This window comes from Dermacentor silvarum, chromosome 7, assembly GCF_013339745.2.
Source record: "Dermacentor silvarum isolate Dsil-2018 chromosome 7, BIME_Dsil_1.4, whole genome shotgun sequence".
NCBI classification, from domain to species: domain Eukaryota; kingdom Metazoa; phylum Arthropoda; class Arachnida; order Ixodida; family Ixodidae; genus Dermacentor; species Dermacentor silvarum.
This window is the reverse complement of record NC_051160.1, coordinates 80,561,858-80,577,901: the sequence shown is the minus strand read 5'-3', so window position 1 is coordinate 80,577,901 and position 16,044 is coordinate 80,561,858. Positions and strand designations below refer to the sequence as shown.

The window sequence follows — 16,044 nt, the reverse complement described above, 5'->3', positions numbered from 1 at the left end:
GGCAGTGCACGGCTATCGACGGCAGACGACCGAGCCGGCTGTGCTCGCATCGCAGCCGACAGCAACGCTAATATCAGCGTATTAATCCTCTTGTATACAATTATTGCGAAGAGCGACAACAACGGTAAGAAAATATTGCGGCTTGTGAGCGTCGGCGATTCATTCCGAAGCGCCGTTCGTTTTAGCTTTGAAGTGAACCGGAGAAGGCCAAGCGACGATATCGGCGCCGTCGAGCGATCAGCAGCGGTGAGGCTGCCGCATGAATGGGTCCCGGTATCATCCTCTCTACGGCAAGGAAATCTCGCCATTCGAGAGACAAAACCACCGTCGAACGGCGGCCCGCGAATGGCAAACGGCGTGCGGCGAGTTACCGTGCCGGTAACGTGGACGGGTCTTAGCCGCAACTCAGCGCTTCTCGGCTACCCGCCGTTGCTGCTGTGCCGGCCCGTGCTCATGCGAAGCGTGTGCCTATGGACCATGTGTTGCGCGCACGCCTAGAAAAACCAACAGTGTCGGACTCTGCTCGCGCAGCTAATCAGACCGCTAACTACGACTGTGTTGGAACGCGAGTGATTTGGCACTTGTGTTGTGAGCTGTAATTACCTATTCGTAAGTGTGCACAAGCGAGCAACACGACGAGGAAGAGCAGGAAGCGCGCGTACCTGCTAGAAGACTAACCGGAAGTAGTAGGCTATTGCTCGACCAATCCACATCATCGCCCCGTTGGCATCACCAGATGCACCCTGGTGCCGTCACGACGACCGCTGGGGGTATCGGAAAGGCTTGGAGAGGAGCACGGCATCGTTTTTTTTATTGTGTGTGTGGCACGCCCACGGTGCGTAGCGCTGTAGCGTTTGGTATGGTTGATAGTGACGGGCATTCTGAACTCGATGCGAGCCCAACTTTCAGTACTTTTACAATGCACTTGATATATTTATGAAATATCGGATGTGGTTTAGGGGCCCTATAAATGCCGACGTTCCCAAGTTGAAGTCCTTTCTTTGGAGGTTAGCCATACCGCGCCGGTGCATGAATTATCTTTTTTTTTATCCTCGAGGAAGGCCGTGCATCGCGAAGGGCCGGCAACAAAGGCATTCCTTATGTAGCAAAGGCGACACAGGTTGATTCCGCTCCTTATCTATCTTTATATTAGCATTCTTTATATGCGAATCACTATTTTGTAGCAAACTACCGCACACGTCTTCCCTTTACCGTTACACATTTGACAGCATGAATTGGCACAGTGCATTAGCGAACATACAGTTGCATTTCCGACAGCTGATCGCACTGTAGCAGGGCAGAAGCAGTAATGGTTTCGTATTCATGCGAATGCGCTGAGGCAACGTATGGCTCACCGCCGAAAGCGCCATCTCGTTCCTCTAGAGCACACCGCTCCATGAAAAGGGTCAATAGCCTGGTGTTGGCACTTTCCGCACATGGTTTGTCTTTCGTGTCGGATTAGCAAGACTGCAACACTGTCGCCGGCCCGCAAGTCGTGCGCCTTTCTTTGCATCGGACCGTGAATTCACGAATCATAAATGCAACAGCCTTCGTGAAGAGGCTGTTGCGTGTTCTACCGATTCCTATGAAAGAGGGATCAAGCACTTATTTTTTACTAGCATGACACACCGGTTATTTAAAACCAATATTCTGTATCAGAAATGTTGCAGCTCTATCCTATCTACTATTGTCTACACATAGTTGTATCATCAGCATTCGATGACGCACCGGAGACACAGGAGTTTCCTGAAAGAAATAGTGAAAATTTTTGCAAACATACGTTTCTGCACGGAATGCATTTTCGGAACTTTCTAGACACACATCCTGAAGCTCTGGTAGACTGCTTCTTCCTGGTCTTCTTGTATCCTGTACCTTATTTGGAGTGTGGTAATACAGATATACTACGACGAATACGCCGAATATATTTTGCTTCTTGCGAAAGCGTGGCTGGAGGAAACAGGTTTTGTATGATGGTCAACTCACACTCGCCATTGTTCGCTAACTCAGACCATTGACAGCTGGTTTCTAGACTGCAGAAGTATGCTGTTTTAGGGACATCCTATAAAGGGCACCTAGAAAGGACATGGACCATATCCCGTACGTTTAAAAACTCCGCTTAGCCTCCACAAAGCATATTCATTTTGTTGAAACTACATAGTCTTCGGCACAGTAAAAAGTGTGATCGACATGCAGCGAGTCTCATGTCTGCAAGCTGTTTTTAAGTGAAACTCTCGCAGATGTGAAGCGTCTATTAGGCGCACGAGCAGCAGCCACCATGGTTGCTTTAACTAGCAGAAGGTGCTTGTGTGCCTGAATGTTAGGTGCCTCTTTTTGTAGTAATTTGCTTGCCTTTAACTCAACTTGCATTGAATTAAAAACAGTGCAATGCCGCAGTAGCTAACCCATCCTGTCATAAAGTGCACTGTGCCACAGAGAAACGAGTAGGATCCCCGCTAGTCAGGGGTGGACGAAGTTTGTTGTGAGGGCGGAGACACTATTTTGGTTATGCTCTGCATTTTTTTGCCGATGTTTGCTTGTTACACATGATGCATTAAAATAAAGAATGGATATATATTCACATGTTTATTCGAGGAAAAGAATTCGCGCACGAACACCATGTTCTCTTTAATAGTGCTTCAGCCGTGACACGGTCTTCGTCAGACAAAGCAGTAAAAACCCCAATTTGAACATTGTTGTGGATAATGTCAGAAAATATTTTCCGGGCAAGAACAAGTCAGGACAGTAAAAAAAAAAGTTCAGCGATAATATATGTGAGACATAGAACTGCCCTCCTTTTCAAAGGCGGTAAGATCAAGCGACACAGGAACTACAACAGTAAACATACGCACACACGAGTCGCAAGTAGCATTAGCATAACAAAAAGACAAACCTGATAGCTACAAAAAAATTAAAAATGAATAATGTAAGCTCACGATCGTTCCTGACAGTGAGAGCATGCGATGAACGGCAAGCAAATTTTTCAATACTTTCGTTGATACCCATATGAAAAGTGAATAGAGGAATAGAAGTAACTTCAGGGATGCTCCTGGTGCGCACTGGGTGGTTGGTAAAATGAAATAAATAAATTGCTTGAGTCTGCCTTACATATTACATACGACAAATTGAGCATTCAAAGAAGTAAAATAAATTTGCGCTGTCGGAATAAAAGCCACCATTGATCGTTACTAGAAAGTTAGATGCGCTGTTACTAGCCTTTTGAAATGTAGCCGTACGAATGGAAATATTATACCCCGGTTTGGTTTACTAAACGTTATCACTAAACTTTTAGTTTTCAATAAAGCGAGCACATCGAGAGGACGTTGTGTTTCCTGGTTGACAGTTTACGGCCGATTCTGTGAAAATGTTGTTAAGTGTTTTGCTTTTTATAAATATATTATATAGTTTCGGATGGATGCTCAATGTGTTCAGACGATATTTGTTTGCGAGCGCGGCGCCTGCTGTCTCTCGGCTTTAGGTATGTGACTGTGATCGACACTGTCAGCACGCTTCAGTGCGTCGCGAATTCTTTGTGCCAATCGTATATCCTTCGTGAAGGCTTTTCACCGATCATCGCAGTGTCTTCCAATGTCTTCGCTATCAGAGCATAATCTTTGAAGTCGAACGGCGTGAATGTACAGGACACTGGTACTGAAGTGCTTCAGATGACTACTTTTGAAATTCAGGTACTCTTGCCTATCGTAGGATTCCTCAATAGTTGAGTCATCAGCTTGCTGACGAGTGTTCGTGACCGCACACAGACTGTTCGTGACATCAAGAAAACTATTGCTGGGTGCATGGTGAGTAGGAATGTCAAAGAGGGTAATAAGATTCCTGTTATTGAAGTCGGCAACGAAAGAAAGTAGCCCAGATTCACCACGTTGCCCTATTAGAAATACTGTATATTGTCGGAAGTGCCTTTCAGGCAGAACGCCGAGTCTTCGAGCTCTACTTCTTTTGTGAATTTTCTTGGACTTTGCCGGTGAACTGCTGTTTCCTGCTTAGTTGCGGTGGAGATGGACTCTCACGCGCGTCCGCCGGACTCGGTAGTGCCCGCGGCGGCTGCCTCCAGGAAGCGCAACGGCACCGAGAGCGACACTGACAGCGACGACACCATGCAGTACTATGTCAGCAGTGAAGAATCTGGTGACGACACCTTCGAGCTGGTGCGGAGCCGTAAGCAAAGAGAAGGTTTGTCAGCACATCATCGAATTCGAGTGCGTCCACCATGAGGTCATCACGGATTACCGAGGTACTCACCATCCTTTTCACGCCAGTTCTCGCCACGGATAACCTGAGATGCCTCAACAGGCAAGCCGTGTCTACACATCTAGAGGCACTGGTCCCGAATGAAATCAAGGACATCAGAGTAAACACCCGTAAGAACGTCGTAGCGATCGACGTAGAACATGCGGCTGCGTTAGATTCTTTGCGCAAGGTCACGGAACTTGACGGGATTAAAGTCCACCCTCATATTCCGCTGGGAAAAGAAAGCAGTACTGGCGTAATTTATGATGTCGACGAAACCATTGCCGACACCGATTTGTCGATCTTAATCAAGCCGGCTACAGAAAACACCGTCATCGCAAACGTTTTTCGTCTCGGCACGTCACGGTGTGTGAAGATCATATTTAAGGGCGAATCCCTACCAACACACGTAAAAGTGGGCCACTTCCGACACGCAGTTCGGCCTTTTGTACCAAAACCACTACAGTGCTGGAAGTGCATGAAGTTAGGCCATGTGAGTAGTGTGTGCAAAAACACTTCCGTGTGTTCTCGATGCACGGGGCCGCACACCACTGACACGTGCGAGGCCAGTGTGCTGAAGTGCACAAACTGCAGCGGCCCTCATGATGCATCCTCAAAGGAGTGCCCCTTAATTCGAAAGGAAATGGCAATTTTAAAGAAAATGGTTAGAGACAACTCGTCTCACCGAGAAGCGGCAGCATCTATTAAGCGACGAAGATCACGTCGCCGACGCCGTTCAAGAACCTCCAAAGCCTCTGTACCGCGCGAGCCACGTACATCACCACCCCCTCTCCCGCCCAGGCCAAACGCAGTCAGCTCTAAGGACAAAGGAGCTTCGAACAACACGGCAGCTGACGCTTGGCCTGAACTCCCGAGGCTACATGCACCTACGGAGCGGGAACAGACATCTACAGCAAGGGACACCTCGTCTGTTCCTGATAAATTGACAGACCAGGATCAACAAATTGTTGTTATGCTCAGCTCTCTGGTGAGTGCTCTTCGTGTTCTTCTGGACAAGCTGCAGACACCAACAGCTAGAAGTGCATTGCAAGTGCTGGATGCCATCAATCCGGTTCTCGCAAGCCTTCAGAAGTCCAGTGCTTGAAAACTTATATAGCGGAACCATGGCTCGTCGACAACAGCAGCGATCGTTCCGGGATGATGTCAGAAGCGCCTCCATATTCCAGTGGAATGCGAGAGGCCTGAGGTCACGTATTTCGGATTTCCGGCAGTTCGTGTTTGAAAACCGCTTTCCTGTACTGGTCATCTGTGAACCGAATTTATCAACTACCTTGAGACTATCAGGATATGAACCTTTCGTTTCAACCACTTGTGCCCGAAGTAGTAAGGTTCTGGTTTACATTCGCAAGGACCTTACGTATTTCGCCCAGCCCGTACCTCCACACGACGATAACCAATATGTCTGTGTTACTGTGAAAAAGAAGAGGCTGTCTTTTACACTTATTGGCGTCTACCTTTCCCCAACAAGTCAATTCGATAGCAAAAGACTAAAAGATCTTATGGCTGCGACTCACGGTCCTTGGATAATAACAGGAGACTTCAACGCTCACCACCAGATATGGGGAAGCTCCAGGATAAATTCAAGAGGCAGGTCACTCATATCCTTTGCATCAGGCCACAACCTGCGTCTTCTAAATGACGGAAGCCCGACATTTCTGCGAGGAACAACGTACAGCAGCTGCCTAGACTTAACACTGGTGTCACGTTGCCTAACTTCGAGAGTGCAGTGGTTCACTGATATCGAAACCCATGGAAGTGATCATATTCCGACCTATGTGAGAATCGATGGACTAGAAGCTACATTACCCAATATATCTCGCCAAATTGACTGGTCAGTGTTTGAAGATCTTGTGGAAGACGCATGCAAGAAACCAATCGCACGCAGGCTAGAAGACATCATTGCAGACGCAATGCACGATTGTACGCGTAGCTTCACACATTCATCAAAGCGTACAGAGTATGACATTGAATTGGAAAGACTTCGTGCACTACGTCGTCGAGCTGAAAGGAGGTACAGGCGCACGAAGTCAATTCTTGACCTCAGAGTAGCTCGGCGAATGCAAAAGAAGATACAGCGCCGGATGGATAAGCTAGAAGATCAAAGATGGAAATGCTTTTGTGAGTCACTGGACCCCCGAAAGCCACTGTCCCGTGTGTGGCGTACCCTAAGGGGTCTTCGCTCATGTCCCCAGCAACGACACCCATTTAACGCCCTTGCTCTCCATCAAAACCGCCGTGAGATAGACGTTGCAGAAGAGTTTTGTGCGAAAGTCGCCGGCGGAACAGTTCTACTCCCTGACATGGTTTTAGGCGACATTCCTGGTCCACGAGATACAAGTATGGACTGCTCCTTTTTCTATGGAAGAGTTAGAGGCTGCTATGGCGCTATGTAGGTGTTCGTCTTCGCCAGGGCCCGACGGAATCACATATAATGCTATGCGCCACCTACGTCGAGAAGCGCGACGAGAACTGCTCAACCTTTTTAATAGGTCATGGCATGATGGCGTCGTTCCACAGGAATGGAAACGCAGCCGCTTGGTACCGTTGCTAAAAGCAGGAAAGTCACCGCTAGAACTGTCATCATATCGGCCTATAGCACTCGCCAGCTGCGTCGGAAAACTCATGGAGCGCATGATCCTCATGCGTCTCGAATGGTATCTTGAACACCACAATATTTACCCCGACTCTATGGCGGGATTTCGACGAGGCCGTTCATCGATTGACAATGTCATCGATCTAGTGTCATCTGTTGAGCAGCAAAAGTCTTGGAAACGCTTATCAGTAGCACTCTTTCTTGACGTGAAAGGCGCCTACGACAACGTTTCCCATCAAGCCATCCTAGACGCACTTTTGACATTGGAACTAGGAGGGCGAGTATTTCGATGGATCCAAAGCTACTTGACACAAAGGTCCTTGTTTGTACGCACAGAAGATGGTCCGACTACTGACCACTACACATGCCGTGGCGTTCCTCAAGGCGGTGTTCTAAGCCCTATTCTTTTTAACCTCACACTTCTTGGGCTGGCCGATTCCCTACCGGAAACAGTGAGTGTCTCCATCTACGCCGACGACATCTGCATCTGGGCATCAGCGGTGACTCGCCCGCAGGTTCGGGCAAGGTTACAGAAGGCAGCAACACAGGCAACTGGCTATCTTTGCACACAAGGCCTAACCATCTCGACAGAAAAATGTGCGTTAGTCGCTTTTACGCGAAAAGCGATGTCTGGTTATCCAGTGTGCATCAATGGCCAGCGTATCTCCTACAAGAGAAATCATCGGTTTTTGGGTGTCTTTGTTGACCGAGACCTCTCCTGGAGCCCTCAGGTTGCCCACTTGAAGAAGAAGCTCACATCTATGGTTCACGTTTTCAAATTCATCGCCGGTAAAGCGTGGGGATCATCAGTGAGCTCTATGCTACAGTTGTACCGAGCACTTTTTATCGGCTTCCTACGCTATAGCTCTCCCGTGCTTGCTAAAACATGCAAATCAAATCTTCGAGCCCTTCAGAGCGTGCAAGCACAGGCATTACGTGTTTGCCTCGGCCTTCCGCGGAGCGCCTCAACAGCAGGAACAGTTATCACGGCTCAAGACCATCCGATCACGACTTACATGACCATCGACACGCTTAGGGCCCATATTCGCCACGTTTCACGGATGCAATCAAGCTCTCTTGCCTCCCTGCCAGAACGACGACCACAGGCGTCATTCTCCAACGTGGTCAGCATTCATAGTGCCTCCCTACCATCGGGGTTCACACCCTCGACACGTTCACCGTCAGCGTTGTGGTGTTTAAAACAACCTGAAGTGCGCCTTTACGTTCCAGGAATAAGAAAAAAGACGGACATGCCCACTTTGGCCTTGAAGCAAGCAGCTCTCGATTGCTTGCACTCTTTCTACTCTGACCGAATCCACATATATACGGATGGCTCTTCCACTCAGACCAGCTCCACCGGCGCAGTGGTTATACCATCACGATCAATGAGCATCACATACAAGACGTCTCACGTGACATCATCGACCGCTTCGGAGCTTGTTGCCCTCCGAGGTGTCATTGATTATATTAACAACCAACCGGCTAATCGGTGGGTAATATTATGTGATTCAAAGGCGGCCCTACAATGTCTTTTGTCAGCTCTCCGTCGCGGGTCCTGCGAACAACTCGTCTCGGAGATACGAGAAATGCACCACCATACGATCGCAAAAGGACACGACGTCGTGTTTCAGTGGCTGCCGAGTCATTGCGGTATCACCGGCAACGACATCGCCGACGAAGCTGCTAGGAAAGCACACGAAGGAGCAAATATTGTTTCTGTACCTTTATCGAGGACTGACGCAGCCCAACACCTAAGCAAGCTAGCGCAAACTATGACATTGGAGAAGTGGCATACAACTGAATTCGCCCAACATTGGTTGCATTCTCTCGACCCATCTATGCAGCTGCGGCTGTTGCCTGGATTTCCGCGAAATGAGGAAACAATGCTGTGCCGCTTACGCTTGGGTGTTGCATTCACCAATGCTTACACGTGTTTGATTGGAATGGCTGATAGCGCCGAGTGTAATGCCTGCGGTGTCGATGAGACTATAGAACACCTACTATGCTACTGTCCATCTTTTCAAAACGAAAGACATGACCTCTGCAACGTTCTCAATAGGCTAGATAGAAGACCGTTCACTTTGAGCAAGATCTTGGGACCATGGCCTCGAATATCACAGCTGCAAAATGCCACAAAAGCGCTGCTGCGATTTTTAAAAACTACAGGACTGAGTGACCGTCTATGACCCGGACTGATTGATAATCAGTGATAGAACAGAGATCTGTTGCTACGTCGGCGATATCAAGAGTGGACTTTCTATTCTTCTCTTAATCTCTCTCTCCCCTTTTTCCTTCCCCCAGTGTAGGGTAGCCAACCGGGCTCAGTCCTGGTTAACCTCCCTGCCTTTCATTAAATCATTTTTTTCTCTCTCTCTCTGTATATTGTCAATGAAACGTTTATAATAAACTGGCTTCAGAGCTGGCTTACGGTGAACGCATTTTTCTAGTAGGCGCATGCAAATGTGATCGGCCGGTTTCTCATTCACATGGAAGTACCGTTTATGTGAACGTAGTGCTAGCCGTCGAACTCCCCGCTCCTTAGCTCAAGAATGAGCGGCAGTAAAGTACTTAAACTCGATGATTAACAGTGCAAGAGTAAGAGCTGTCACTGAGGCCATAGTCTCGACAAGGGGGCTTGTCCTCGTTAGTCTACCTAATAATGTCACACTCACATTAGGCATGAACAACCGCCCGGATGCTCTGTAATAGTTGCCGAACGCGGGCGCCTGATCCCGCGGCATTTTTCGTTGTTAGAGCACTACGATAGAAGTACTTCAAAAATATTTACGTAGGACAAAGTGCATTGAGGTCGATCGAATGGGATGGTTTAGGGACGCAATAACAGCTCCCATCGAGGGTTGGGGCGTTAATTCGTAAAGAAAGGAACCTGTGTCAAGTGTGTAGTTTGATAACCCAGGTATAAAATCACAGCATATCCACGAAATGAATGATGATGAGTGGGCGAAGCACCGGGGGATCATTCGGGTAAACCACAGCTACGGACGAGAGATAAAGAGAGCGCGCGTCCGGAACGAGAGAGAAAGAGAGCGCGCGTCAGGAACAAACGCCCTTGTGCAATGCAGCGCCCCTAGCTACGGACGAGAAAGAGAGCGCGCGTCGGGAACGAACGCCCTTGTCCACCGCAGCGCCCCTAGCTACGGACGAGAAAGAAAGAGAGCGCGCGTCGGGAACGAGAGAAAGAGAACGCGCGTCGGGAACGAACGCCCTTGTGCACCGCAGCGCACCTAGCTACGGACGAGAGAGAAAAACGCCGGAAGCGTTCTCCGGAAGCCGGAAGCTGGCTTCCGGAACCGGAAGTGGAACCGGAAGCGGAAACGGAAGTTCGCTTCCGGTTATACTATACATATACATATTTATGTATATATGCGTATACATACATACATACATAGCGGTCTCCATGCCAACCAGAGCTAGGGACTTCTAGCGAACACTTCATAAAACTACATGCGGCGTGTCTTTCACGTACGGAAACACAACGCCATCTATTGAGCAATTCATAAACTAGAGGTGGCTACATACTACTACTACTACAGAGGAGGTAACGACCCACACCCTAAGGAGCTTCGCCCCTAAAAACACATACTATCCTAGAGGCAAAAGAAAAGTCACGATCACCAGGGTAGCTTGCTAACGTTAGCTGGGACGCTGTATACATACATACATACTTACATGCATGCATGCATACATATATACATCCATGCATCCATCCATACATACATGCATACATACATATATACATACATACATGCATGCACACGTACATGTACACACATACGTACACACACATCATACATAGATACATACATACATACGGACATGTAAATCGTTGTTACACATTGTCGATTTGAGAAAACAGAGATCTGCTCACTGGGACTATTTGTTGACAAAACTCGCATTCCATATGTTATAAACCTCTTTGCTTGCGTTTCGATTGAGTGTACCTCGAATAACCCAGTAGCAGGGGCGAGCAAAGTATTTTTTTTTAGCAGTATGTGGCGCGAGTGGAGTTCAGAAGGAGGAAATGGCCTACCAGCGACGGCGATAGCTTGACGATGACCACTACGGCCGTTATCGTAGGCAGTATAAAGAAAACACGGACGGTGAGATACCGTAAACCCCGTTACAAACTTTTAAATGCTGCCGAATGGCTATACAAAGAAAGAGCATAGAAAAGGCGGGAAAATACGTGAACTCTTCCACCGAAATCTTGGGGGCGGCAGCACTCATTGGTTGAGTTCTTGCTAGATGGCGCCATAATACCACGCCAGTGTAGGCGTTATTCTCAGAAACGGTCTACGAACGACTAGACCGAATCAACATGGAAAAGATAGCCGGTGTAGTCATCATAAGGGTTTTATCTTAGAATTTTGGAGAGTTACTAATGCGAAACACGAACCAATAGCATCAGAATTGGTAAGAAAACGAATGAAAAGCAAAAAACAGAGATTGCAAAAAACAGAAGAAAATGGTGGCGTTTCCTGCACCACTCTGTGAATGTAAGGAACTGATAGACGTCATGCAGCAGGAGATAAGACAGACACGGCAAATATTGTTGAATTAGAAAGAGGACACCACGTAAGTGGTGGCACAAGGGAAAGCAAGCTGTAGAAGAGCAGAAGCAGGCGTCTAGGAATCATCGAGAAGCCAAAACGTTGGAATTACAAGACGAAGATGTGCTCCTAAGATGAAACAAATACCTAGAAAAAGTCGCAGTTTCGCCCGAAAGGCGCATAAATTCCGATACCAAATTAGTAGAGGGCTATACGGAGTAAGGATAGTAGTTTTATCAGCTGCATAAACTTGCACACATTCGCATACTAACTGAATTACCAAACATGGTGTCAGCGCGCACAAGCAAACATGAATAGACCACACTCGATGACCGCAGACAACCACTGAAAGCGCACATACAGCATATGGCACACGGCGACACTTTTGTCGCCGTCGGAATTTATACGAAACCTCACGGCGACGACGACGGCGACGGCAGAAATGCGCTTGGAGTGTCCATGTAATTGCTATCGCAATAAAAGAAAAGTGTGGCTAGTGAGCTCGCGCAAGAAAAAGTTAAATGCACAAGTAAAATCGATAATGCATCCGACACATCAGCAATACCACGCCAGCTGCCGTCGATTTGGTGCAACTGGTAAATGCAGGACCTTTTCGACACTGAGGACACTAATGCTGAAGTCTGGATTTTGTTGTACGAACGCGTCAGCTCACACAAACGTTCGTCCCGAGTCTCTACATAGCTATTCCGCTCTGTAACCTCAATTGTGCGGCCCTGGTGTGGTCTGAAAGCACTGAAGGTTACCTCACTAGCAGGGCTCTGTGGCGTGAAATGCTTCAGGAGCTATTCCGCAGGCTTTGTAGCTGCCAGCGAGAGGTGCATAAAGCCCTTGCATTGTGCGCTAAACTAACAAAAGAAATTAAGAAAATAATTCGCTCACGTACAAAAACTTGTCGTTAATAGCGTTTCAGCCGTGATACGGCCTTCGTCAGAGTAAGTAGTTCAGCCACCTATTTGAACTTTCCTGTGGATAATGTCAGAAACTATTTTTCGGGTAAAAAGAAGTCATAACAGTCACAAATAAATAAAACATGATATATGTTAGGCATGGAACAATCCGCCTTTTCGAAAGTGATAAGATCAAGTGGCATATGAACTACAACAGTAAACATACGCACACCGTCCCGCAAGTAGCATTACCGTTACAAAGCCCAAAACCTGATAACCGCGATAACGGGAACAAAAATGATTCGTATGAATGTTCCTGACCGGGAGAGCATTCATTGAACGGCAAGCCAATTTTCCAATAATTTCGTTGATAGTCGAATGAATGGCAGAATGGAGGAACACAATGAAGCACAAGGAGGTGCGCATTGGGTGGTCGTTATAAATAAAACAAAAAAATACTTTCTGTCTGGCTGACATATTGCATAGGACAAGTTGAGCATTCAATCAAGTAAACTACCTTTGCATTGTCGCAATAAAATGCACCGTCGCTTGTAGCTGGAAGGTTAGATGCACTGCTACTAACCTTTCGAAATAGAACTGTACGAATGGAAAATTTACATTCTGGTTTGTAACTATATTCACTAAACGTTTAGTGATTTAGGTTTAGTGAACTTTCAGCTTGACTAATGGCAACATACCATGGCATACAGTTGTTATGAAGCGTCGGACACACCCTGGCCATGAGAGCCTGGTATACAGACGGCCATACCGGGTATACCCTACTCAGCGTGTAGTCGCACAGGAGGAATTTGACAGGATGCTCGTGCGAACCGTTATAGACACTATTTACCATGGCTGTAATCATTTAGCTTCGCATTTATTACTCATAAGAAAGTCGTTTGACAGCTTCTGGCTTTCTGTAAGCTGCTCGCAGCTTAATATTTCACACAGCACAAGACGTGCATACTCTGCGGCGCATCGAGGAAATTAGTTTCACAAACCTTCGTTCTCGGCACTTGCAGGTTGCACTTTTTGTCATCGACGTAGAAAACAGTTTGTTACATTAGATGACGTCAAAACCTCAGTGTGATGACCTCAATCGGTGCTACGTAAAATCTCAGAAATTATTTTTATGAGCAAGTTGGCATTCGTTGACGAACCCGCCCCGCATCTCAATCAGATAGCTCTGGTGGGACAGGAGGTGTTTTTTCTCTCCGGCGAGGCACCCGGCCGGCCGGCGACGACAATCTTTATGCGGCAGTCAAGGCCGGCATCCGCAAGATAGCATAGTTAGTCCCTGTATCACATTTTTTTTTATTTTAAACACAATAGTCTTCCATGGGCTACCTAACGCGAAAAACTTTGTCTGTCTGTCACTCGATTCAACCGCCCGGCCAAAACCAAGCGTGAGGAGAGGATATGCAGAGAGAGAAAGAAAGAGAGACAGACATAGAGCGAGAGTAATAAATAAATAAATAAAATAAACTTCCTTGGTCGAGGCGGGATTCGAACTTGCCTACCCACGGTCCGAAGGCGAACCTCATAGCCAGTAGGCTTTACACCCACGCTTGTAGAACATGCATTTATGGGAACCATATGATTGTGTTGTACCAACGATGGTAACAGAACTTGCTATGGACGAGAGAAAGAGAAAATGAGAGCGAGAGAGAGAGAGACATTTAAAGAAAGAGAGAGAGAGAGATAGTAATGAAAAATGAAAGGCTGCAAATGAAAAAAATCAACTCGTTAGGAATGTTGTCGAAGAGACGCTACGCATTAAAACCAAGCCGATTGAAGCCGCGGCTCTGTAGCCGGCTTTAAGCCAACCGTAAGAAAAGGTCCCAAGAGATGGCGCGAGAGCAGGGCGAACGCCGGAAACTTGAACTGACTTCAGCAAAACCTCCATTGCATCCATCATGGGAGGAGTGAGAGGGAAGGGGAAGAGCATGAATGTTGGAGGGGGCAAAAGAGACAGGTGTTACATATCAGGGGCGGCCGAAGACTATCGTCTTTCGACGTCATTTGCAGCGAAGCAAGCAGATATGCGGCCAATGTGTGCATTGAAAAGTTTTATATGGCCTTTGCTTGAAAAGCTTTATATGTTTCGATCGAACGTGCATCTACGTACATAGCGACAAAATTCGAGGTAGACTCAAGACCCGCGCGTGGTACGTGTGAAAGAGTGCATGCCAAAGAACCATAACTTAGCTCTTCTTTGAGGCGGTACTGCTTTGATCTATGCGCCTCATATTATCCGACCTTTCGTGCATGCATAATAATGACTCGAATTATATAGTAAGTGAAGGCAAATCTGCTATCGATTCCTCTTACCAGGTTTTCCAACAACGAGAACAGGGGCCACCAAAATAAAGATGGCTATAACTCGCATCTTATTGAATGCACTAAGGAGGTTTTGACGACTGTGAAACTCTGGTTCCAGAGGCAGTCCTGTTTGCTGCGGCACTAGGTGTTTTTATCCACCTTATAATGTCTTGACAATAAGGTTAGGTAAATGCCAAGAACTTGTGACTCTAAACCAAAGACGCGAGTAATGGCTGCGGTTTATAACCTTTCTCGGAAAGGACTGTTTCCATCGATCCTATGCCTTGCTTACAAATCTGCCCTTTGTTTTTTTAAATTTTTGTTGTTGTGACCATTTTGACGAACCTGTCCCACGCATGCTTCATCAGAACGGGAGCGACGCTAGAGTGTCCCAGAGTAGATCACAGAATGTTCATCGGTCAGCAGTATTCATGTCGATGCGAAAGCGAGAATATCATCCAGGTGCGAGATATCATGGCCCCGAAATGCAAACATAAACACTAATGCAATAATGTTTTGGTACTTGCTGCGCGGACGACGCGCTTGACATTGCGCTGTTTTTACGACATGTAGTGATTAAAAATTCGAAATTCTGCAAGCTTACTTCGCTTGAAACTATGGTATTTTTAGAGCGCAGCTCTTAGGCGCTCGGTTCTGTGGCGAGCGTCGGCGTCCCCTCGTAACCGAGCGAACGATGAAAGAGCGAACGTGGAGCGCAGCGTGGGATGACAGACGACGATAGTCAAGAGAGCGCGAGGAGGGAAGCGGAGGAGGAGGGTGTGGCGAAAGCGTGAGAAGAGAAGCGCAGCGCTGTGCAAGATGGGCTCTGCGATGACGATGGCTACGAGATGGCGCCAGAGCAGCGGGCGTCGTCTGTATGGAAACAAAACCGCTGCATGAGCGGAGGACTCTGCGGCGGCTGCAGTATATCGCACCCACGCGTCACCCACGCGCTGCCACTCGCGATCCCCGATTAGCGAGGCAGTCGCGCGACACTTCGCTCCGTTTGCAATGTGTCGCACGAGACAAATTGTCGCGCCAGCCTCTATATGAACAACTGAAAACGCGTATGGAGCTGCGCTCAAACTGCGCTCGACCTGACCAGGACCAAAAACGCCGGGAGCGCCATCTGTGCAACTGCACTGCAACCTCGGATTTATCAGTTTCATCAGGTGGTGGCGTTTTCTCGGACAGCTGTTGGCACGACCGCACTCTGGCAGCAGTGGCGTAAGCACATCTTCTAATCAAGCGTATGTGGAATCTTTGCAGGTGGGTTGATCTTTTCACTGGGAGCTTACCACTGTCGTTGAAAAGAAAAGTGTACAATCATTGCATTCTACCGGTGTTAACATATGGGGCAGAAACTTGGAGGTTAACAAAGAAG

The 16,044-nt window shown here is 47.5% G+C and overlaps 1 protein-coding gene across 1 annotated transcript in view; it reads right to left on the bottom strand.

Moving 5' to 3' along the window:
- Nucleotides 1–14,759, bottom strand: part of LOC119459602 (actinia tenebrosa protease inhibitors-like) — a 160,736-nt gene extending 145,977 nt beyond the window's left edge. The window contains exon 1 of the mRNA XM_049670916.1: nt 14,670–14,759. Coding sequence (XP_049526873.1) covers nt 14,670–14,727 — 58 coding nt within the window. The 5' untranslated portion in view covers nt 14,728–14,759. The remainder of the gene's footprint in view (nt 1–14,669) is intronic.
- Nucleotides 14,760–16,044: the final 1,285 nt, after the last annotated feature.